The sequence below is a fragment of the Zophobas morio genome, unplaced genomic scaffold, assembly GCF_036711695.1.
Source record: "Zophobas morio isolate AGI-343-1 ecotype UQ-CSIRO unplaced genomic scaffold, CSIRO_AGI_Zmor_V1 ptg000040l, whole genome shotgun sequence".
NCBI lineage: Eukaryota > Metazoa > Arthropoda > Insecta > Coleoptera > Tenebrionidae > Zophobas > Zophobas morio.
In genome coordinates, this window is record NW_026972145.1 from 272,723 (window position 1) to 289,817 (window position 17,095).

Sequence of the window (17,095 nt, forward strand, 5' to 3'; positions counted from 1 at the left end):
ATCATCAAATCAGTTTATCCAACTTAAAAAAAAATATCAAAGCCTACTTTACTATATAAAGATCGTGAACGGATAATATCCTGCACCCACCTGCCACTGCGTCCCCTGCGATGGAAGACGACTCGCACTTAAAAATATACCCCACGAAATTCTGCACAGTCGTGCCCTCCCGACAGATGAACCCGAAGTGCTCCGCCTTCACCACTCCCTGGACGCACGTGGCGATATCCCGGTGCTGCTTGTGCAAAAGAATGACCTTGCGGTCCGGACTGATGAGGCGCAGGTCGGTGCGGTCCACCTGCAGCACCATGGTGCGGTTGTGATCGTCCATCTCGACGGCGTGGGACACGTCCTTGCCGCTGGAAGTGGACTCGTTGTCGCTGGACTGCGCCTTCTCCTTGTCCTCGTCGGTCTCCTGGGGCCGCACACTCAGATTGGTGATGGACGACATGGACCGCTGTAGGTGGTGGCAGTGGACGCTCTCGCCCGAGCTCGTGGAGTCGATGGACCCCCTCCTCATGTTGTCCTCGCTCTTCAGCCTCCCGATGCTCCCCAGCATCTTGGCCCGAGTTTTCTCCAGCTCGTGCGCCTTGAACTTCTCCAAAGCGTCGTCGATGAAGGTGTCGGGGACTTTTTTCTGCCATACCTTGATTTTGCCGATGTATAAAACCTGAAATTGGAGTAAAGAGCGGATTTCATTTTCATTCTGTTTGAGCTCTACTTGACTATTTTTGATCAGGAGTGCTTTTTTGCATTTGTTCGACCTATTTTAATTTTTTCTGCCTATTTTGTTCTACAATCTGAATTTTCTGTACCCTTAAACACATGTTTCTTGCGAAGGTCACATTTAATTTTTCCCGTACTATAAAGTACATTAAGTAAGGTTAGATCAGGTCAGGTCAGGTCAGGTTAGACTAGACTGCTTTGGAAAATGACAAACCCTCAAAGAAAGTAAAGGGTGGGTGGGCGGAGCTAGTACTTGTAGGATAAGATTGATTTTGGAATTTGCGAACAAAAAATAAAAACAAAAATCATTTATAGAATGGACATGGTACGAAAAATTGAGGCGAAAATCCTTAGGAAGTACTGTACAAAATTAGAAAAATTTTTAGGGAAAGATTAGAACCTTGAAACATACGCGAAATATTAGGAAAAGTACTTCCATAAGGAAGAGAAAGAATTCGATTCAAATCAAAACATAAAGAGGAAAAAAGAATAAACTGTAACTTGATTAATTAAATATATTTGGAAAAAATTGTTTCTGAAATGGAAATAATAACCAAAAATTAAGGCGAAAATTCTAAAGTACTACCTTAAGAAAGAAAAACAAGAAAATCGCAAGATACAACAAATGATGAAGGAAAGTACCTCGATAAAGAAGAAAATTAATTTGATTCATTACGAAAGATGAAACAAAGAATGAACTATAACTTCAAAAAAAAAAAAATGGAAAAAAAATCGGTTCTGGAATGGTCGTACTTTACGAAGTTGGAAAAATTGCGAGAGAAAGACAAGAAATTGTAAAGAAAAGTACCTCGATAAAGAAAAAAAGTCGAAACAACACGTAAAAAAGTACTAACAATAAACTTGAAAACAAAAAATGAGAAAAACATCATTTGTAGAATCGACATGACACGAAAAATTCAGGTGCAAACATATGCGAGTTAACGGGAAAAGTACTTCCATAAAGAAGAGAAACAATTCGGTTCAAAACATAAAGGGGAAAAAATAATAAACTGTAACTTGAGAAATACATTTGAAAAAAAAATATTTCTAAAATGGAAACGGTAGCAAAAATTAAGGCAAAAATTCTAAAGTAGTGCGAAGCAAAAATATGAAAATCGAGAGATACGAGAAATGGTGAAGAAAAAGACCTAAATGAAGAAGAACAACGATTCGATTCAACACGAGAGAAGAAACAATTACAGTAGTACTTTGAACGTACTTTACGAAGTTGGAAAAATTGCGAGGGAAAAACAAGAAACACACATACAAGCAATGGTAGAAAAAAGTACCTAGACGAAGAAGAAAAAAATTAGTGGTATAAAAATAGGTAGTACTTCACAAAATTAGAAAAATTTCTAGGTAAAGACTAGAAACCTGAAATATACACTAAGAAAAGTACCTGGATAAAGAAGACAAACGATTTGGTTCAAAACATAAGGAAAACAATTTACTTCGTAAGATATGACTGATTTTGGAAAATGATAAATCCTCTACGAAAATAGAGTGCTAGTGCTTAAAAGGTATATTATTTGCCAAAATCAGTCTTATCTTTCCAACTACTAACCCCACCCACCCGACCTTTACTTTCTTAAAGGGTATGTCATCTGCCAAATTCAGTTTTATCTTAGCAAGTACTAGCCCCGCCCACCCGCCCTCTATTTTCTTAGAGGCTATATCATCTGCCAAAATTAGATTTTTATTAATATATCCGGTATTGTAAAGTACTTGCTAAAATAAGACTGATTTTCGAAAATGACATTCCCTAAGAAAATAGAGGGCGCATGGGCGGGGCTAGTACTTGCTAAGAAAAGACTGATTTTAGCAAGTGATGTAACCTATAAGAAAACAGAGGTCGGGTGGGCGGGGCCAGTATTTCCTAAGATACGAGTGACTTTGGCAAATGATATATTCTCTGAGAAAATAGAGGGTGGGTGGGCGGGCCTAGTACTTGCCAAGATAAGTATGATTTTGGCAAATGGCATATCCTCTGAGAAAATAGGGGCGGGCGGGCGGGGCTAGTACTTGCTAGGATAAGATTCATTTTGGAATTTGGGAACAAAAATAAAAACAAATCATTTATAGAATGGACATGGTACGAAAAATTGAGGCGAAAATCCTTAGAAAGTACTGTACAAAATTAGAAAAATTTCTAGGGAAAGATTAGAACCTTGAACATACACGAAATATTAGGAAAAGTACTTCCATAAAGAAGAGAAAGAATTCGATTCAAAACATAAAGAGGAAAAAAATAAACTGTAACTTGACAAATACATTTGGAAAAAAATTGTTTCTAAAATGGAAACGGTACCAAAAATTAACGCAAAAATTCTAAAGTGGTACGAAGCAAAAATATGAAAACCGAGAAATACGAGAAACGGTGAAGAAAAAGACCTAAATGAAGAAGAACAAAGATTCGATTCAACACGAGAGAAGAAAAAATTACAGTAAAAGTATTTTGGTCGTACTTTACGAAGTTGGAAAAATTGCGAGGGAAAAACAAAAGACACACATACAAGCAATAGTAGAAAAAAGTACCTAGAGGAAGAAGAAAAAAATTAGTGGTATAAAAATAGGTAGTACTTCACAAAATTAGAAAAATTTCTAGGTAAAGACTAGAAACCTGAAATATACACTAGGAACAGTACCTGGATAAAGAAGACAAACGATTTGGTTCAAAACATAAGGAAAACAATTTTCTTCGTAAGATATGACTGATTTTGGAAAATGATAAATCCTCTAAGAAAATAGAGTGCTAGTGCTTAAAAGGTATATTATTTGCCAAAATCAGTCCTATCTTTCCAACTACCAACCCCACCCACCCGCCTTTACTTTCTTAAAGGGTATGTCATCTGCCAAATTCAGTTTTATCTTAGCAAGTACTAGCCCCGCCCACCCGCCCTCTATTTTCTTAGAGGCTATATCATCTGCCAAAATTAGATTTTTATTAATATATCCGGTATTGTAAAGTACTTGCTAAACTAACACTGATTTTCGAAAATGACAATCCCTAAGAAAATAGAGGGCGGATGGGCGGGGCTAGTACTTGCTAGGATAAGATTCATTTTGGAATTTGGGAACAAAAATAAAAACAAATCATTTATAGCATGGACATGGTACGAAAAATTGAGGCGAAAATCCTTAGAAAGTACTGTACACAATTAGAAAAATTTCTAGGGAAAGATTAGAACCTTGAACATACACGAAATATTAGGAAAAGTACTTCCATAAGGAAGAGAAAGAATTCGATTCAAAACATAGAGAGGAAAAAAATAAACTGTAACTTGACAAATGCATTTGGAAAAAAATTGTTTCTAAAATGGAAACGGTACCAAAAATTAACGCAAAAATTCTAAAGTGGTACGAAGCAAAAATATGAAAACCGAGAGATACGAGAAATGGTGAAGAAAAAGACCTAAATGAAGAAGAACAACGATTCGATTCAACACGAGAGAAGAAAAAATTACAGTAAAAGTATTTTGGTCGTACTTTACGAAATTGGAAAAATTGCGAGGGAAAAACAAGAAACACACATACAAGAAATAGTAGAAAAAAGTATCTAGAGGAAGAAGAAAAAAAGTAGTGGTATAAAAATAAGTAGTACTTCACAAAATTAGAAAAATTTCGAGGTAAAGACTAGAAACTTGAAACATACACTAGGAAGAGTACCTGGATAAAGAAGACAAACGATTTGGTTCGAAACATAAGGAAAAAAATGTACTTCCTAAGATATGAGTGATTTTGGCAAATGGTATATTCTCTGAGAAAACAGAGGGCTGGTGGGCGGGGCTAGTATTTCCTAAGATATGACTGACTTTGAAAAATGATAAATTCTCTAAGAAAATAGAGTGCTAGTGCTTAAAAGGTATATTATTTGCCAAAAACAGTCATATATTTACAACTACTAACCCCACCCACCCGCCCTTTACTTTCTTAAAGGGTATGTCATCTGCTAAATTCAGTTATACCTTAGCAAGTACTAGCCCCGCCCACCCGCCCTCTATTTTCTTAGAGAGTATATCATCTGCCAAAATTAGATTTTTATTAATATATCCGGTATTGTAAAGTACTTGCTAAAATAAGACTGATTTTGGAAAATGACATTCTCTAAGAAAATAGAGGGCGGGTGGGCGGGGCTACAACTTGCTAAGATAAGACTGATTTTGGCAAATGATGTAATGTATAAGAAAACAGAGGTCAGGTGGGCGGGGCTAGTATTTCCTAAGATATGAGTGATTTTGGCACATGATATATTCTCTGAGAAAATAGAGGGCTAGTGCTTAAAAGGTATAATATTTGCCAATATCAGTCTTATCTTTACAACTACTAACCCCACCCACCCGCCCTTTATTTTTTTAGGGGATATGTCATGTGCCAAAATCAGTCGTAACTAACGAAGTACTAGCCCTCCGACCCGCCCTCTATTTTCTCAGAGGGTATGTCATTTGTCAAAATTATATTTATGTATATTAATATATCCGGTATTGTAAAGTACTTGCTAAAATAAGACATATTTTGGCAAATGACATACCTACTCTCTAAGGAAATAGAGGGGAGGTGGGCGGGGCTACTACTCGCTAAGATAAGATTGAACAATATTAAGAGTAGTCATTGAAAAGAAGACAGGGTAGGTGGGCGGGGCCACTGCTTGCTTCTTATAAGACTCCCCAGAAAAAAGTTAAATTCAGCCCCGCCCACCTCTTTTCTCTATTTCACTGACTTATTTTCACAAGTTATAGAGTCTAAGATTTAAAACAAAGTAAAAAGCAGCCCCGCCCACCCGCCCCTATTTCGTTTTGATAATTCACTTTTATTGGCTGTGAAGACAGGAAGTTGGGCTTTCTATTAATAAATAATAGAATCCAGGATTGCATTTTATTAGTACAATTTCATTTTTACTAAATTGTTTCAATTTTTAGATTTTGCATTTTTCGATCAGTAATTTCACGAGTTTTCAATTGTTAATTTTCAAGTTTTTCATTTTTTATTAGTACTTGCTAAAATGAGACTGATTTTGGCAAATCACATAGCCTACAGAAAAATAGAGGGCGGGTGGGCGGGCCTAGTATTTGCTAAGATAAGACTAATTTTGGCAAATCACATATTTTCCAAGAAAATGGGGGGCGGGTGGGCGGGGCTAGTATTTCCTAATATACGAGTGATTTTGGCAGATGATATATTCTCTGAGAAAATAGAGGGCGGGTGGGCGGGGCTAGTACTTGCCAAGATAAATCCGATTTTGGCAAATGATAAACTTTCTAAGAAAATAGAGGGCGGGTGGGTGGGGCTAGTATTTGTTTAAGACAAGACTGAATTTGGAAAATGACATACCCTCTAAGAAAATAGAGGGCGGATGGGCGGGGCTAGTAATTGTTATAAGACAATACTCTCTAAGAAAATAAGAGGGTGGGTGGGCGGGGCTGGTACTTGCTAAGGCAAATGATATATTCTCTGAGAAAATACAAGGCGGGTGCTCGGGGCTAGTGCTTGCTAAGATATGACTGATTTTGACAAATGATATTTTTTCTGAAAAAATAGAGGGTGGGTGGGCGGGGCTTGTATTTCGTAAGATACACGCGATTATGCAAATGATATATTCTTTGAGAAAATAGAGGGCGGGTGGGCGGGGCAAGTACTTGCTAAGATAAGTCGGATTTTGGTAAATGATAAACTTTCTAAGAAAATAGAGGGTGGGTGGGTGGGGCTAGTACTTGTTTAAGACAAGACTGAATTTGGAAAATGACATACCCTCTAAGAAAATAGAGGCCGGATGGGCGAGGCTAGTAATTGTTATAAGACGAGACTGAATTTGGCAAATCACATACTCTCTAAGAAAATAGAAGGTGGGTGGGCGGGGGTAGTACTTGCCAAAATATGACTGATTTTGACAGATGATGTACTCTCTAAGAAAATAGAAGGCGGGTGGGTGAGGCCAGTACTTGCTAAAATAAGAGTGATTTTGACAAATGATAAATCCTCCAAGAAAATAAAGGGTGAGTATTTAAAAGGAATGTCATTTGCCAAAATTAATTTTATCTTGACAATTTACTAACTCCACCCACCCACCCTTTACTCTCTTAAAGGGTATGTCGATCTGCCAAAATCAGTCTTATCTTAGCAAGTACTAGGCCCGCCCACCCGCCCTCTATTTTCTTAGAGCATATATCATCTGCCAAAATTAGATTTATATTAGTATTAATAACATATATATCCAGTATTCTAAAGTACTTGCTAAAATAAGAATGATTTTGGCAAATGATATACCCTTTAAGAAAATAGAGGGCGGGTGGGCGGGCCTAGTACTTGCCAAGATAAGACTGATTTTGGCAAATGATAAATTCTCTAAGAAAATAGAGGATGAGTGCTTAAAAAGAATGTCAGTTGCCAAAATCAGTCTTATCTTTACCACTTACTAACCCCACCCACCCACCCTTTACTCTCTTAAAGGGTATGTCATCTGCCAACATCAGTTTTGTCTTAGCAACTACAAGCCCCGCCCACCCACCCTCTATTTTCTTAGAGGGTATATCATCTGCCAAAATTAGATTTATATTAATATTAATAATATATATATATCCAGTATTGTAAAGTACTTGCTAAAATAAGACTGATTTTGGAAAACAACATTCTCTAAAAAAATAGAGGGCGGGTGGGCGGGGCTAGTACTTGCTAAGATAAGACTGATTTTGGCAAATGATGTAACCCATAAGAAAACAGAAGTCGGGTGGGCTGGGCTAGTACTTATTAAGATAAGTCTGATTTTGGCAAATGATAAACCTTCTAAGAAAATTGAGGGCGAGTGAGTGGGGCTAGTACTTGCTAAGATAAGAGTGATTTTGGCAAATGATAAAGCTTCTAAGTAAATAGAGGGCTGGTGGGTGGGGCTAGCACTTGTTAAGACAAGAGTAAATTTGGAAAAAGGCATACGCTCTAAGAAAATAGAGGGTGGGTGGGCGGGGCTAGTACTTGCTAAGGCAAATGATATATTCTCTGAGAAAATAGAGGGTGGGTGGGCAGGGCTAGTCCTTTCTAAAATAAGGGTGATAGTGGCAAATGATAAAGCTTCTAAGAAAGCAGAGGGCGGGTCGGCGGGGCTAGTATTTCCTAAGATACGAGTGATTTTGGTACTTGTTTAAGACAAGATTGAATTTGGCAAATCACATATTCTCTAAGAAAATAGAGGGTGGGTGGGCGGGGCTAGTACCTGCCAAGATATGACTGATTTTGACAGATGATGTACTCTCTAGGAAAATAGAAGGCGGGTGGGTGGGGCTAGTACTTGCTAAAATAAGACTGATTTTAGCAAATGATAAATCCTCTAAGAAAATAGAGGATGAGTGCTTAAAAGGAATGTCATTTGCCAAAATGAATCTCATCTTTACAACTTATTAACCCCGCCCACCCACCCTTTACTCTCTTAAAGGGTATGTCATCTGCCAAAATCAGTTTTATCATAGCAAGTACTAGCCCCGCCCACCCGCCCTCTATTTTCTTAGAACATATATCATCTGCCAAAATTAGATTTACATTAATATTTTCGGTTTTATAAATTACTTGCTAAATACTTTTGCTAATGATATATTCCCGAACAAATAGAGGGCGGGTGGGCGGGCCTAGTACTTAGTAAGATAACACTGATTTTGAAATAATTGTCCTATTTTTAAGAAAGGACAGCAGAATCAGGTGACAAATTATAGAGGTATTTAGATACTTTGCAACTTTGCTACGGTTTTCGAATCAATTTTGTATTATCACATTTACTCATCGACGAAGCTATTGATTTCATCTAGTCGGCATGCAAAAGCTATGTAGTATTGGCTTCAGAAATCCGTTACTGAAACTTTTAAGTCTATCTGACCGGTAGAATCTCATTTGTGAAATACAGAAATTTTAACTCTAAACCCGCTAGCTCCATCTTCTGGGGTCCCACAGGGATCGAACTTAGGACCCTTGTTGTTTTTGCTCTTTATTAACGATCTTCCTGATGCTATCCCGCAATAAACTTACGTTGGCTGATGATCTCAAATTATACATGGAAATTAATTCTGTTAATGATTGTTACTATCTTCAGTTTTGCTTGATTTTGCTTGACTACTGATGTTTGGTGTATTCGCAACAGGTTAATGTTGAATATCTCTAAATGCAAAGTAGTTTCTTATACAAGAAAACTTATCGCTAAGGCTTACAAGATGTATGGTTTTACAAATGGAACGCTTACCTCAAAAAAATTACTAGAACTTGGTGATATGTCGACGCATAAGGACGTGAGGTTGGCAGCGCTGCTCACCGAGCGGGTTGGTGCTTGGTGGTTTTGGTCCTTCATTTGTTTGTACAGGTCGGTCACCTGGAACAAAACACGTGTACTTTGGGCGCAGTTTCTCAAGGTCGACGATGTGTTTACATAGTACACTCGATCTTGACGATTTTGATTAAAAATAGAGCGAGGATGGAGGAGAATCGGTATTTTCGATTTGGAGGTGAAGGATATAAACACATAAAGTTTGTTTATCGCGGCAGGAAACAAAGTTGGCGTATTTATAGACCCAAGACTAATGCAGACGACATTTTGTTACGAAGTTGGAGAAGATGGCCCCCTTCGTTTGTTTATTTCGACATAAATCACCGATTTTTTTCTCTTACGTTGGTAACCGGATAATTGTATAATGCGTCGTTTTTAAATTATGCATTCCTAACGTGCTATTACGGTGTAGACCTTGGGAAAGATATGTTTTAAGACACGTAACAGAATTTTGAGGTTATGTCGATCAGGACAACGGTTAAATGTCGTAGTGTCAAGGTTACATACGTCAAGTGCAACCAAAATCCATTTTTTAAAGCAACGTCCGTTTCGTGTTACTATCTCTATTATTAGCTTTCTCGGATTTTAGTAAATGAGGAAATTGGCAGTTCGTCAAACAGGCTTCAACTTTTGTACCGCGTGAGATGAGGGGACTCGCCACGATAGGGTCGCTTTGGCCGACGTGCCAACTTGATATGGAATTTTTTTACATTAAAATGAGCACTGCAGTTTAATTAATTGCGGGTTATAAAACATAAAAAGTGGCTACAAATTAGCATTGGAATGAGCGTCATCTGCAACAACACGGTGTTAAAATATGCACAATTAGAAAAACTTGGATATTTTACGGCTGCGATAACAATTATTGTTTTTATTGCTTGTTATTTAAAAAAATTGAAGCGAAGTCATTAGCGGCATGCGAGGGACCGTCGCTAAAAAAGCACTTGCTATTAGTTCGAGTGGAGGGAAAAAACTCTACCGGAAAATAAAAGCAACGAAAATATCTCGGTCGACCTCAAAACAGTATTCAAATTAACGAAAATATTAGAGGAGCAGGAAACAACAGGTTTTGCCAAATTTATACCGAAACAACTAGTCGTTTTAAACTTGAATTATACACCGGTTAAGTTATATTGCTTATACGAACGGGTACTAAAATAAATGCCAAAAAGTTTAACAACCGATGACAATTAAGACTGACGTTGAATGCTAATTTGGACGACATGAGTGGTGTTTCTTGGATTCAAACATGAGTGCGTGTTATCAGGAGTTGGAATGGTTTTCTTACTACGTGATTTTAAATAAAGCCGGCTGATGGTACGAAGATAGAGACGAGTGGTCCGATGGGCCATGGGACCCGTGGAATTGTTATGTAGGAGTGGTTGTAGGATGCAGTGTGTGCATAATAAAATTAACATTTATTTTATTTTTCGGTGTGTATATATATTTAGACTAGGATAGAATAGCTGAAGTCAATTTTCAACGTAGCTATTAATTTTTTTTTGAAAAATTTTGAAAATTGTGAACCCACTTTTGGTATTTATTTGAATAGATGTCATGACGGCGATATCGGAGTCGCAGTTAACGGACGATTATCAACAAATTGACGCCAATTTTAAGTGGATTGAACCCATTTTGACAATTTTTTTTGGAAAAAGTTTGAAAATTATAAACTCACTTGTCACATTTATTTGAATAGATGTTGTGGTTTTTTAAGGAGTTTGCATATTAAGGGAATTTCAAGGGCCATTGTGCTTTATTTTTTGAAAGAAAAATTATTTTCTATGAAAAAATACGTTTATCAGTTTTTTAATAAAATTTTGTGACGCAACTTGATAGCAAGGACAAGAAAAACGCCAAAAAACATCAAGAAAAATATAAAAAAGGTAATAATAAACAAAGGGACAAAATACTGTCAAAACGGGGGAAACTTTTGACAAAAAGCGACAAAAAAACGACAAAATGGACGAAATAAAAAACCTAACAAAAAAAAAAAAACCAACATAAAAGGCAATGAGAAAGTCAAAAAGCGGTTTAAAAAATGCGACAGATGTAGACAGAAAACGTAAAAAAGAAAAGCAACCAAAAAAAAAGACAAGAAAAATGGCAACAAAGTTTAAAAAAAAGGCGATAAAAACGACAAAATGATAACAAAAATTGCGATCATATAAAAAAAAGGCATCAAAAAGAGCGATTTTTTTAAATATCGGGAACTCCTGGTGCTTTATTTTTTAAGAATTTTTTTAAAGAATTTGAAAGCTTCAACAAATTATAAAGTGATTTTTTCTTACGACATAGGTCCTTTGTTATTTATTTTTGAAATTTTTTTAGAAATGTTGGAACTCTTTTTTTAAGAATTTGAAAACATGTCGAGGACCTGTTTTTTTTTTAAGTTTTAAAGATCTTTCTGAGATTCCTTGGTATTGTTTTTACGAGTTTTAAAGAATTTTTTATTTCTGGGTTTTTTTAATCTCTGGAACTTCGGGTATTTTTTTGTTTTGAAAAATGTCGGAACCTCTTCGTTTTTTTTTTTATTTTGAAACATCAAGATACTTGGTGTTTTTTTAAGAGTTCGAAGGCTTTGAGGACTTCGTGTTTTATTTTTGAAAAAATTTAAACACATTTTTTTGAAACACGAATTTTTGTGGTCTAGTGGGCTTTTTAATATTTACTTTTCAAACTTTGGAAACTCCAGGTGTTTTTTTAAGAGTTTCAAAGGATCTTCAAGGTCTTTTGTTTTATTTATGAAAAAATTTAAAGAGACCCTTTTTTTAAGAGAAGATTCTTTGAGGTCCCTTATATCTTATCTTCGAAAAATTAAAAAAAAATCTCGGGAACTCTTTGTTTTCGTATGTGTTTAATTTTTGAAAAAATTTAAAAAGATCTTTTATTTTCAAAGGGGAAAATCTCTGACACTTCTAGTGTTTTATTTTGGAAAATATATAAAGAGATCTCGGAGACCACCGGTGTTTTTTAAGAGTTTTAAAGAATTTTGAAGATTTGTATTTGTTTTTTTTAAATAATCTAAAGAATCTTTAGGGCATTTTGTTTTATTTCTAGACTTTTTTTAAACTCGGGAACTCTGGGTATTTTTTGTCTTGAATAATTTCGAACCTCTTAATTTTTTTTTAATTTTAAAACATCTACGGCACTGGGTGTTTTTTTAAGAGTTTGAAAGCTTCGAGGTCTTTGTGTTTTATTTTTGAAAAAATTTAATAAACAAATCATCTGGTTTTTTAATATTTAATTTTTAAATCTTAGGTACCCGTGTTGTTTTTTTAATAGTTTCAAAGGATCTTCACGGTCTTTTGTGTTTTATTTATGAAAAAATTTAAAAAGATCCTTTTTTAAGAAAAAATTCTGTGAGGTCCCTTATATTTTATCTTCGAAAAATTAAAAAAAAATCTCGGGAACTCTTTGTTTTCGTAAGTGTTTAATTTTTGAAAAAATTTAAAAAGATCTTTTATTTTCAAAGGGGAAAACCTCTGAGACTTCTGGTGTTTTATTTTGGAAAATATTTAAGGAGATCTCGGAGACCACCGGTGTTTTTTTAAGAGTTTTAAAGAAATTTGAAGACTTTAGTCTTTTTTTTTAAATAATCTAAAATAAAATTGGGGCACTTTGATTTATTTCTGGATTTTTTTAAATCTCGGGAACTCCGGGTATTTTTTTGTTTAGAATAATCTCGGGACCGCTTCGTTTTTTTTTTTTAATTTTAGAACATCTGGCGCACTTGGTGTTTTTTTAAGAGTTTGAAAGCTTCAAGGTTTTAGTGCTTTATTTTTGACAAAAATTTAAACAAATCTTTTTGAAGAAGAATTTTTGAGGTTCAGTGGGTTTTTTCAATATTTAATTTTTGAATCTTGAGAACTCCTGGCGTTTTTTTAAGAGTTTAAAAAAATCTTCAATGTCTTTTGTCTTTTATTTATGAAAAAAAATTAAGAGATCCTTTTTTTAAGAGAAGATTCTTTGAGGTCCCTTTTATTTTATCTTCGAAAAATTAAAAGAAATCTCGGGAACTTCCTGATTTTTTAAGTGTTTTAATTTTTGAAAAAAATTAAAAAGATCGTTTATTTTGAAAGAGGAAAATCTCTTAGATTTCTGGTGTTTTATTTATGAAAATATTTAAAAAGATCTTGGAAACCACTGGTGTTTTTTTTTTGAAGAGTTTTAAAGAATTTTGAATACCTTAGTGTCTTTTTTTTAATAATAATCTAAAAAATATTTAGGGCACTTTGTTTAATTTCTGGATTTTTTTTATTTTAAAACATCTAAGATACTTGATGTTTTTCTTTAAGAGTTTGAAAGCTTCGAGGTTTTTGTCTTTTTTTTTTTTTTTGAAAAATTTAAACAAATCTTTTTGAAGTCCATTGGGGTGTTTTAGGAGTATTTAATTTGTAAATCTTGGTAGCTCCTGGTGTTCTTTTTTTAGATTTTCAAATAATCTCGGCGCTATTTGTGCTTTATTTTTGAAAAAATTTAAAGATATTTTTTTATTTTGAAAGAAAAGAATCTCTGAGCTTTCTGGTGTTTTATTTTTGAGAATAGTTAAGGAGATCTGGGAAACCCCTTGTTGTTTTTTTTTTAAGAAAGTACAAGGATCTTCACAGCCGCTTCTGTTTTATTTTTGAAAAGTTTTTTAAAAATCTCCAGGACCGTTGGTGTTTTATTTTTGAAAAGTTTAAACAGATCTTGGTGACCACTTGAAATTTTCTTTTTAATATTTTCAACGACCCCAGTGGGTTCTTTGTTTTAATTTTGATTTTTTTTTTATTTCGTGAACTCCCGTTTTTTTAAACAGTTTTTAATAATCTGGGGGCCACTGGCGGTTACTTTTTTTTAAATTTAAAACATTTTTGGATACCTTGTGTTTTTTTTTTTAAGAATTGGAAAGCTCAAAGCTCTTTTTGGTTTTATTATTTTTTTTTTAATCTAAAGAGATCTTTTTTTGAAGAATCTTCGAGAGTCCTTGTTTTATTTTAAAATTATTTTAAAATAAGTTAGGAGCTTCTGGAGTTCAAATAATTTCGGGGTCATTTGTGTTTTATTTTTGAAAGAATTTGAAAACACCTCGACAATCGTACTGTGTTTTCTAAAACTTTAAGAGAATCTTTAAGATCTTTTGTACTTATTGTTTGAAAAAAAAATATATTTTTTTTGAAAACGAAAAATCCTTGAGGTCTCTTGTGTTTTATTTTTGAAAAAAATTAAACAGATCTTGGATATCCCTTGATGTTTTCTTTTTAATATTTATTTGTTTTAATTTTGATTTTTTTTAATTTCGTGAACCCCCGGTTTTTTTTTTGAAACCGTTTTTAATAATCTGGGGGTCCTGGCGTTTGCGTTTTTGTTTTCAAAGTATTTTTGGACACCTTGTGTTTTTGTAAGAGTTGGAAAGCCCGAAGCTCTTTAGGTTTTATTTTTTTTTTAATTTAAAGACATCTTTTTTTTTAAGAATCTTCGAAATCCCTTGTTTTATTTTAAAATATGTTAGGAGCTCCTGGTCTTTTTTTAAAGAATTTGAAAACATACTGTATTTTCTAAAACTCTGACAGAATCTTCAAGATCTTTTGTATTTATTGTTTGAAAAAATTTAAACATATTTTTTTGAAAACGAAAAATCCTTGAGGTCTCTCGTGTTTCATTTTTGAAAAAAATCTCAACATTTCTGCACTAACCGAAACCTTTGAAATCTTGGAGATGTTTTAAAGTTATTATAAGCATGGTAAATTTTTTATCAAAATGTATTTGCTCATCCCCCCTAAAAAATGATGACGTCACTTCAAAATATTGCTGAATATACCCTATCTTAAATGTGCAAAATATGATGAGTCTATAGTTGTGATTTATTTTTAATGTATAATTAATATTTTTGAATTTGCTTATACAGGGTGTTCAGAAAAATTAATGACTGAGTTGTTAAAAAATAAATATACAATCAAATTTAGGAATTTAACTCGTTACTATGGAAATATGTAATTTAACACCTTTTAAATTTAACAAGTGTTTACAAGTTTAATAGGGTCAAAATCAGTCTTATCTTAGCAAGTGCTAGCCCTGCCTACCCGCCCTCTTATTTTTTCAGAGGGTATGGCTTTTGTCAAAATCAGTCTTATCGGATCAAGTGATAGCCCCGCCCACCCGCCCCTATTTTTTCAGAGGATGTCATTTGCCAAAATAAGACTTATCTTAGCAAGTACCAGCAAGTACTACCCTCTGACAAAATAAAGGGTGGGTGGTGGGGCTAGTACTTGGTAAGGTAAGACTGATTTTGGCAAATGACATATCCTCTAAGAAAATAAGAGGCGGGTGGGCGGGGCTAGTACTTGGTAACATAATTCATTTTTTTCTATAATCAAATAATTTTTTTTTTAATAATTAGATATAACAATAAAACACAAGGAACCTCAAAGATTCTTCTCATGTAAAATAAAAGATCTCTTTAAATTTATTCAAGAATAAAACTCAAAGGACGCCGAAATTGTTTAAAACTTTTTAAAAAAATTGGTCGACAGAACTTCCCTCTCACCTAAGGTATGGCGAAATATATCCAGCATTTTTGAGTTGAATTTTTATATACACTTTTAAATTTCACAGTTTTTACAAGATTAATAGGGGTAAAATCAGTTTTATCTTAACAAATAGGGGGCGGGTAAACGGGAGTAGTACTTGGTACGGTAAGACTGATTTTGGCAAATGATATATCCTCTGAGAAAATAGGGGGCGGGTGGGCGGAGCTAGTACTTGGTAAGATAAGACAGATTTTGGCAAATGACATATTCTCTGAGAAAACAGGGGGCGGGTGGGTGGGGCTAGTACTTGTTAACATAAGTCGTATTTTGGCAAATGAGATATCCTCTGAGAAAATAGGGGTCGGGTGGGCGGGGCTAGTACTTGGTAAGGTAAGACTGATTTTGGCAAATGACATATCCTCTGAGAAAATAGGGGCGGGTGGGCGGGGCTAGTATTTGTTAAGATAAAATTGATTTTACCCCTATTAATCTTGTAAAAACTGTGAAATTTGACCTGGACGTCTAGACTTTGGGAAAAAATTACCAATTACCAGAGTTCTTTGAGATTTTTTTTCTTTGAAACTATTAGAACAAAAGCCATTAGAATAAAACCATGGGCCGTGAAGATTTTACAGGACTTTCAAAATTGTTTCAGATTAAAAAAAAATTGGACGTCCAGAATCTTCTTCAAAAATAACACAGACGGGACCTCAAAGGCTCTTAAAAAAATTTTTCATTTTTTTCTATAATGAAATAATAATTTTTTGTTAAATAATTAGATATAACAATAAAACACAAGGAACCGCAAAGATTCTTCTCATGTAAAATAAAAGATCTCTTTAAATTTATTCAAGAATAAAACTCAAAGGACCCCGAAATTGTTTAAAACTTAAAAAAAAAATTGGTTGACAGAACTTCCCTCTCACCTAAGGTACGGTGAAATATATGCAGCATTTTTGAGTTGAATTTTTATTTACACCTTTAAATTTCCAGTTTTTACAAGATTAATAGGGGTAAAATCAGTTTTATCTTAACAAATCCTAGCCCCGCCCACCCACCCTCTACTTTTCCAGAGGATATGTCATTTGCCAAAATCTGACCAAATACTAGCAACGCCCACCCACCCTCTATTTTTTCAGAGGGTATGGCGTTTGCCAAAATCAATCTTATCGGAGCAAGTGCTAGTCCCGCCCACCCGCCCCTATTTTCTCAGAGGAAATGTTATTTGCCAAAATAAGACTTATCGTAGCAAGTACCAGCAAGTACTACCCTCTGACAAAATAAAGGGTGGGTGGTGGGGCTAGTACTTGGTAAGGTAAGACTGACTTTGGCAAATGACATATCCTCTGAGAAAATAAGAGGCGGGTGGGCGGGGCTAGTACTTGCTAACATAATTCATTTTTTTCTATAATGAAATAATATATTTTTTGTTAATTATTAGATATAACAATAAAACACAAGGAATCTCAAAGATTCTTCTCATGTAAAATAAAAGATCTCTTTAAATTTATTCAAGAATAAACTCAAAGGACGCCGAAATTGTTTAAAACTTTTTAAAAAA

At 34.5% G+C, this 17,095-nt stretch overlaps 1 protein-coding gene across 3 annotated transcripts in view; it reads right to left on the reverse strand.

Moving 5' to 3' along the window:
• Positions 1-17,095, reverse strand: part of LOC135140462 (TBC1 domain family member 1-like) — a 114,235-nt gene that overhangs the window by 15,361 nt on the left and 81,779 nt on the right. For all 3 annotated transcript variants that reach the window (XM_064071016.1, XM_064071018.1, XM_064071017.1), the window contains 2 exons: positions 8,942-9,067; positions 91-670 (listed from right to left, as the gene is read on the reverse strand). In XM_064071016.1, the coding sequence (XP_063927086.1) occupies positions 91-670; positions 8,942-9,067 (706 nt within the window). The remainder of the gene's footprint in view (positions 1-90; positions 671-8,941; positions 9,068-17,095) is intronic.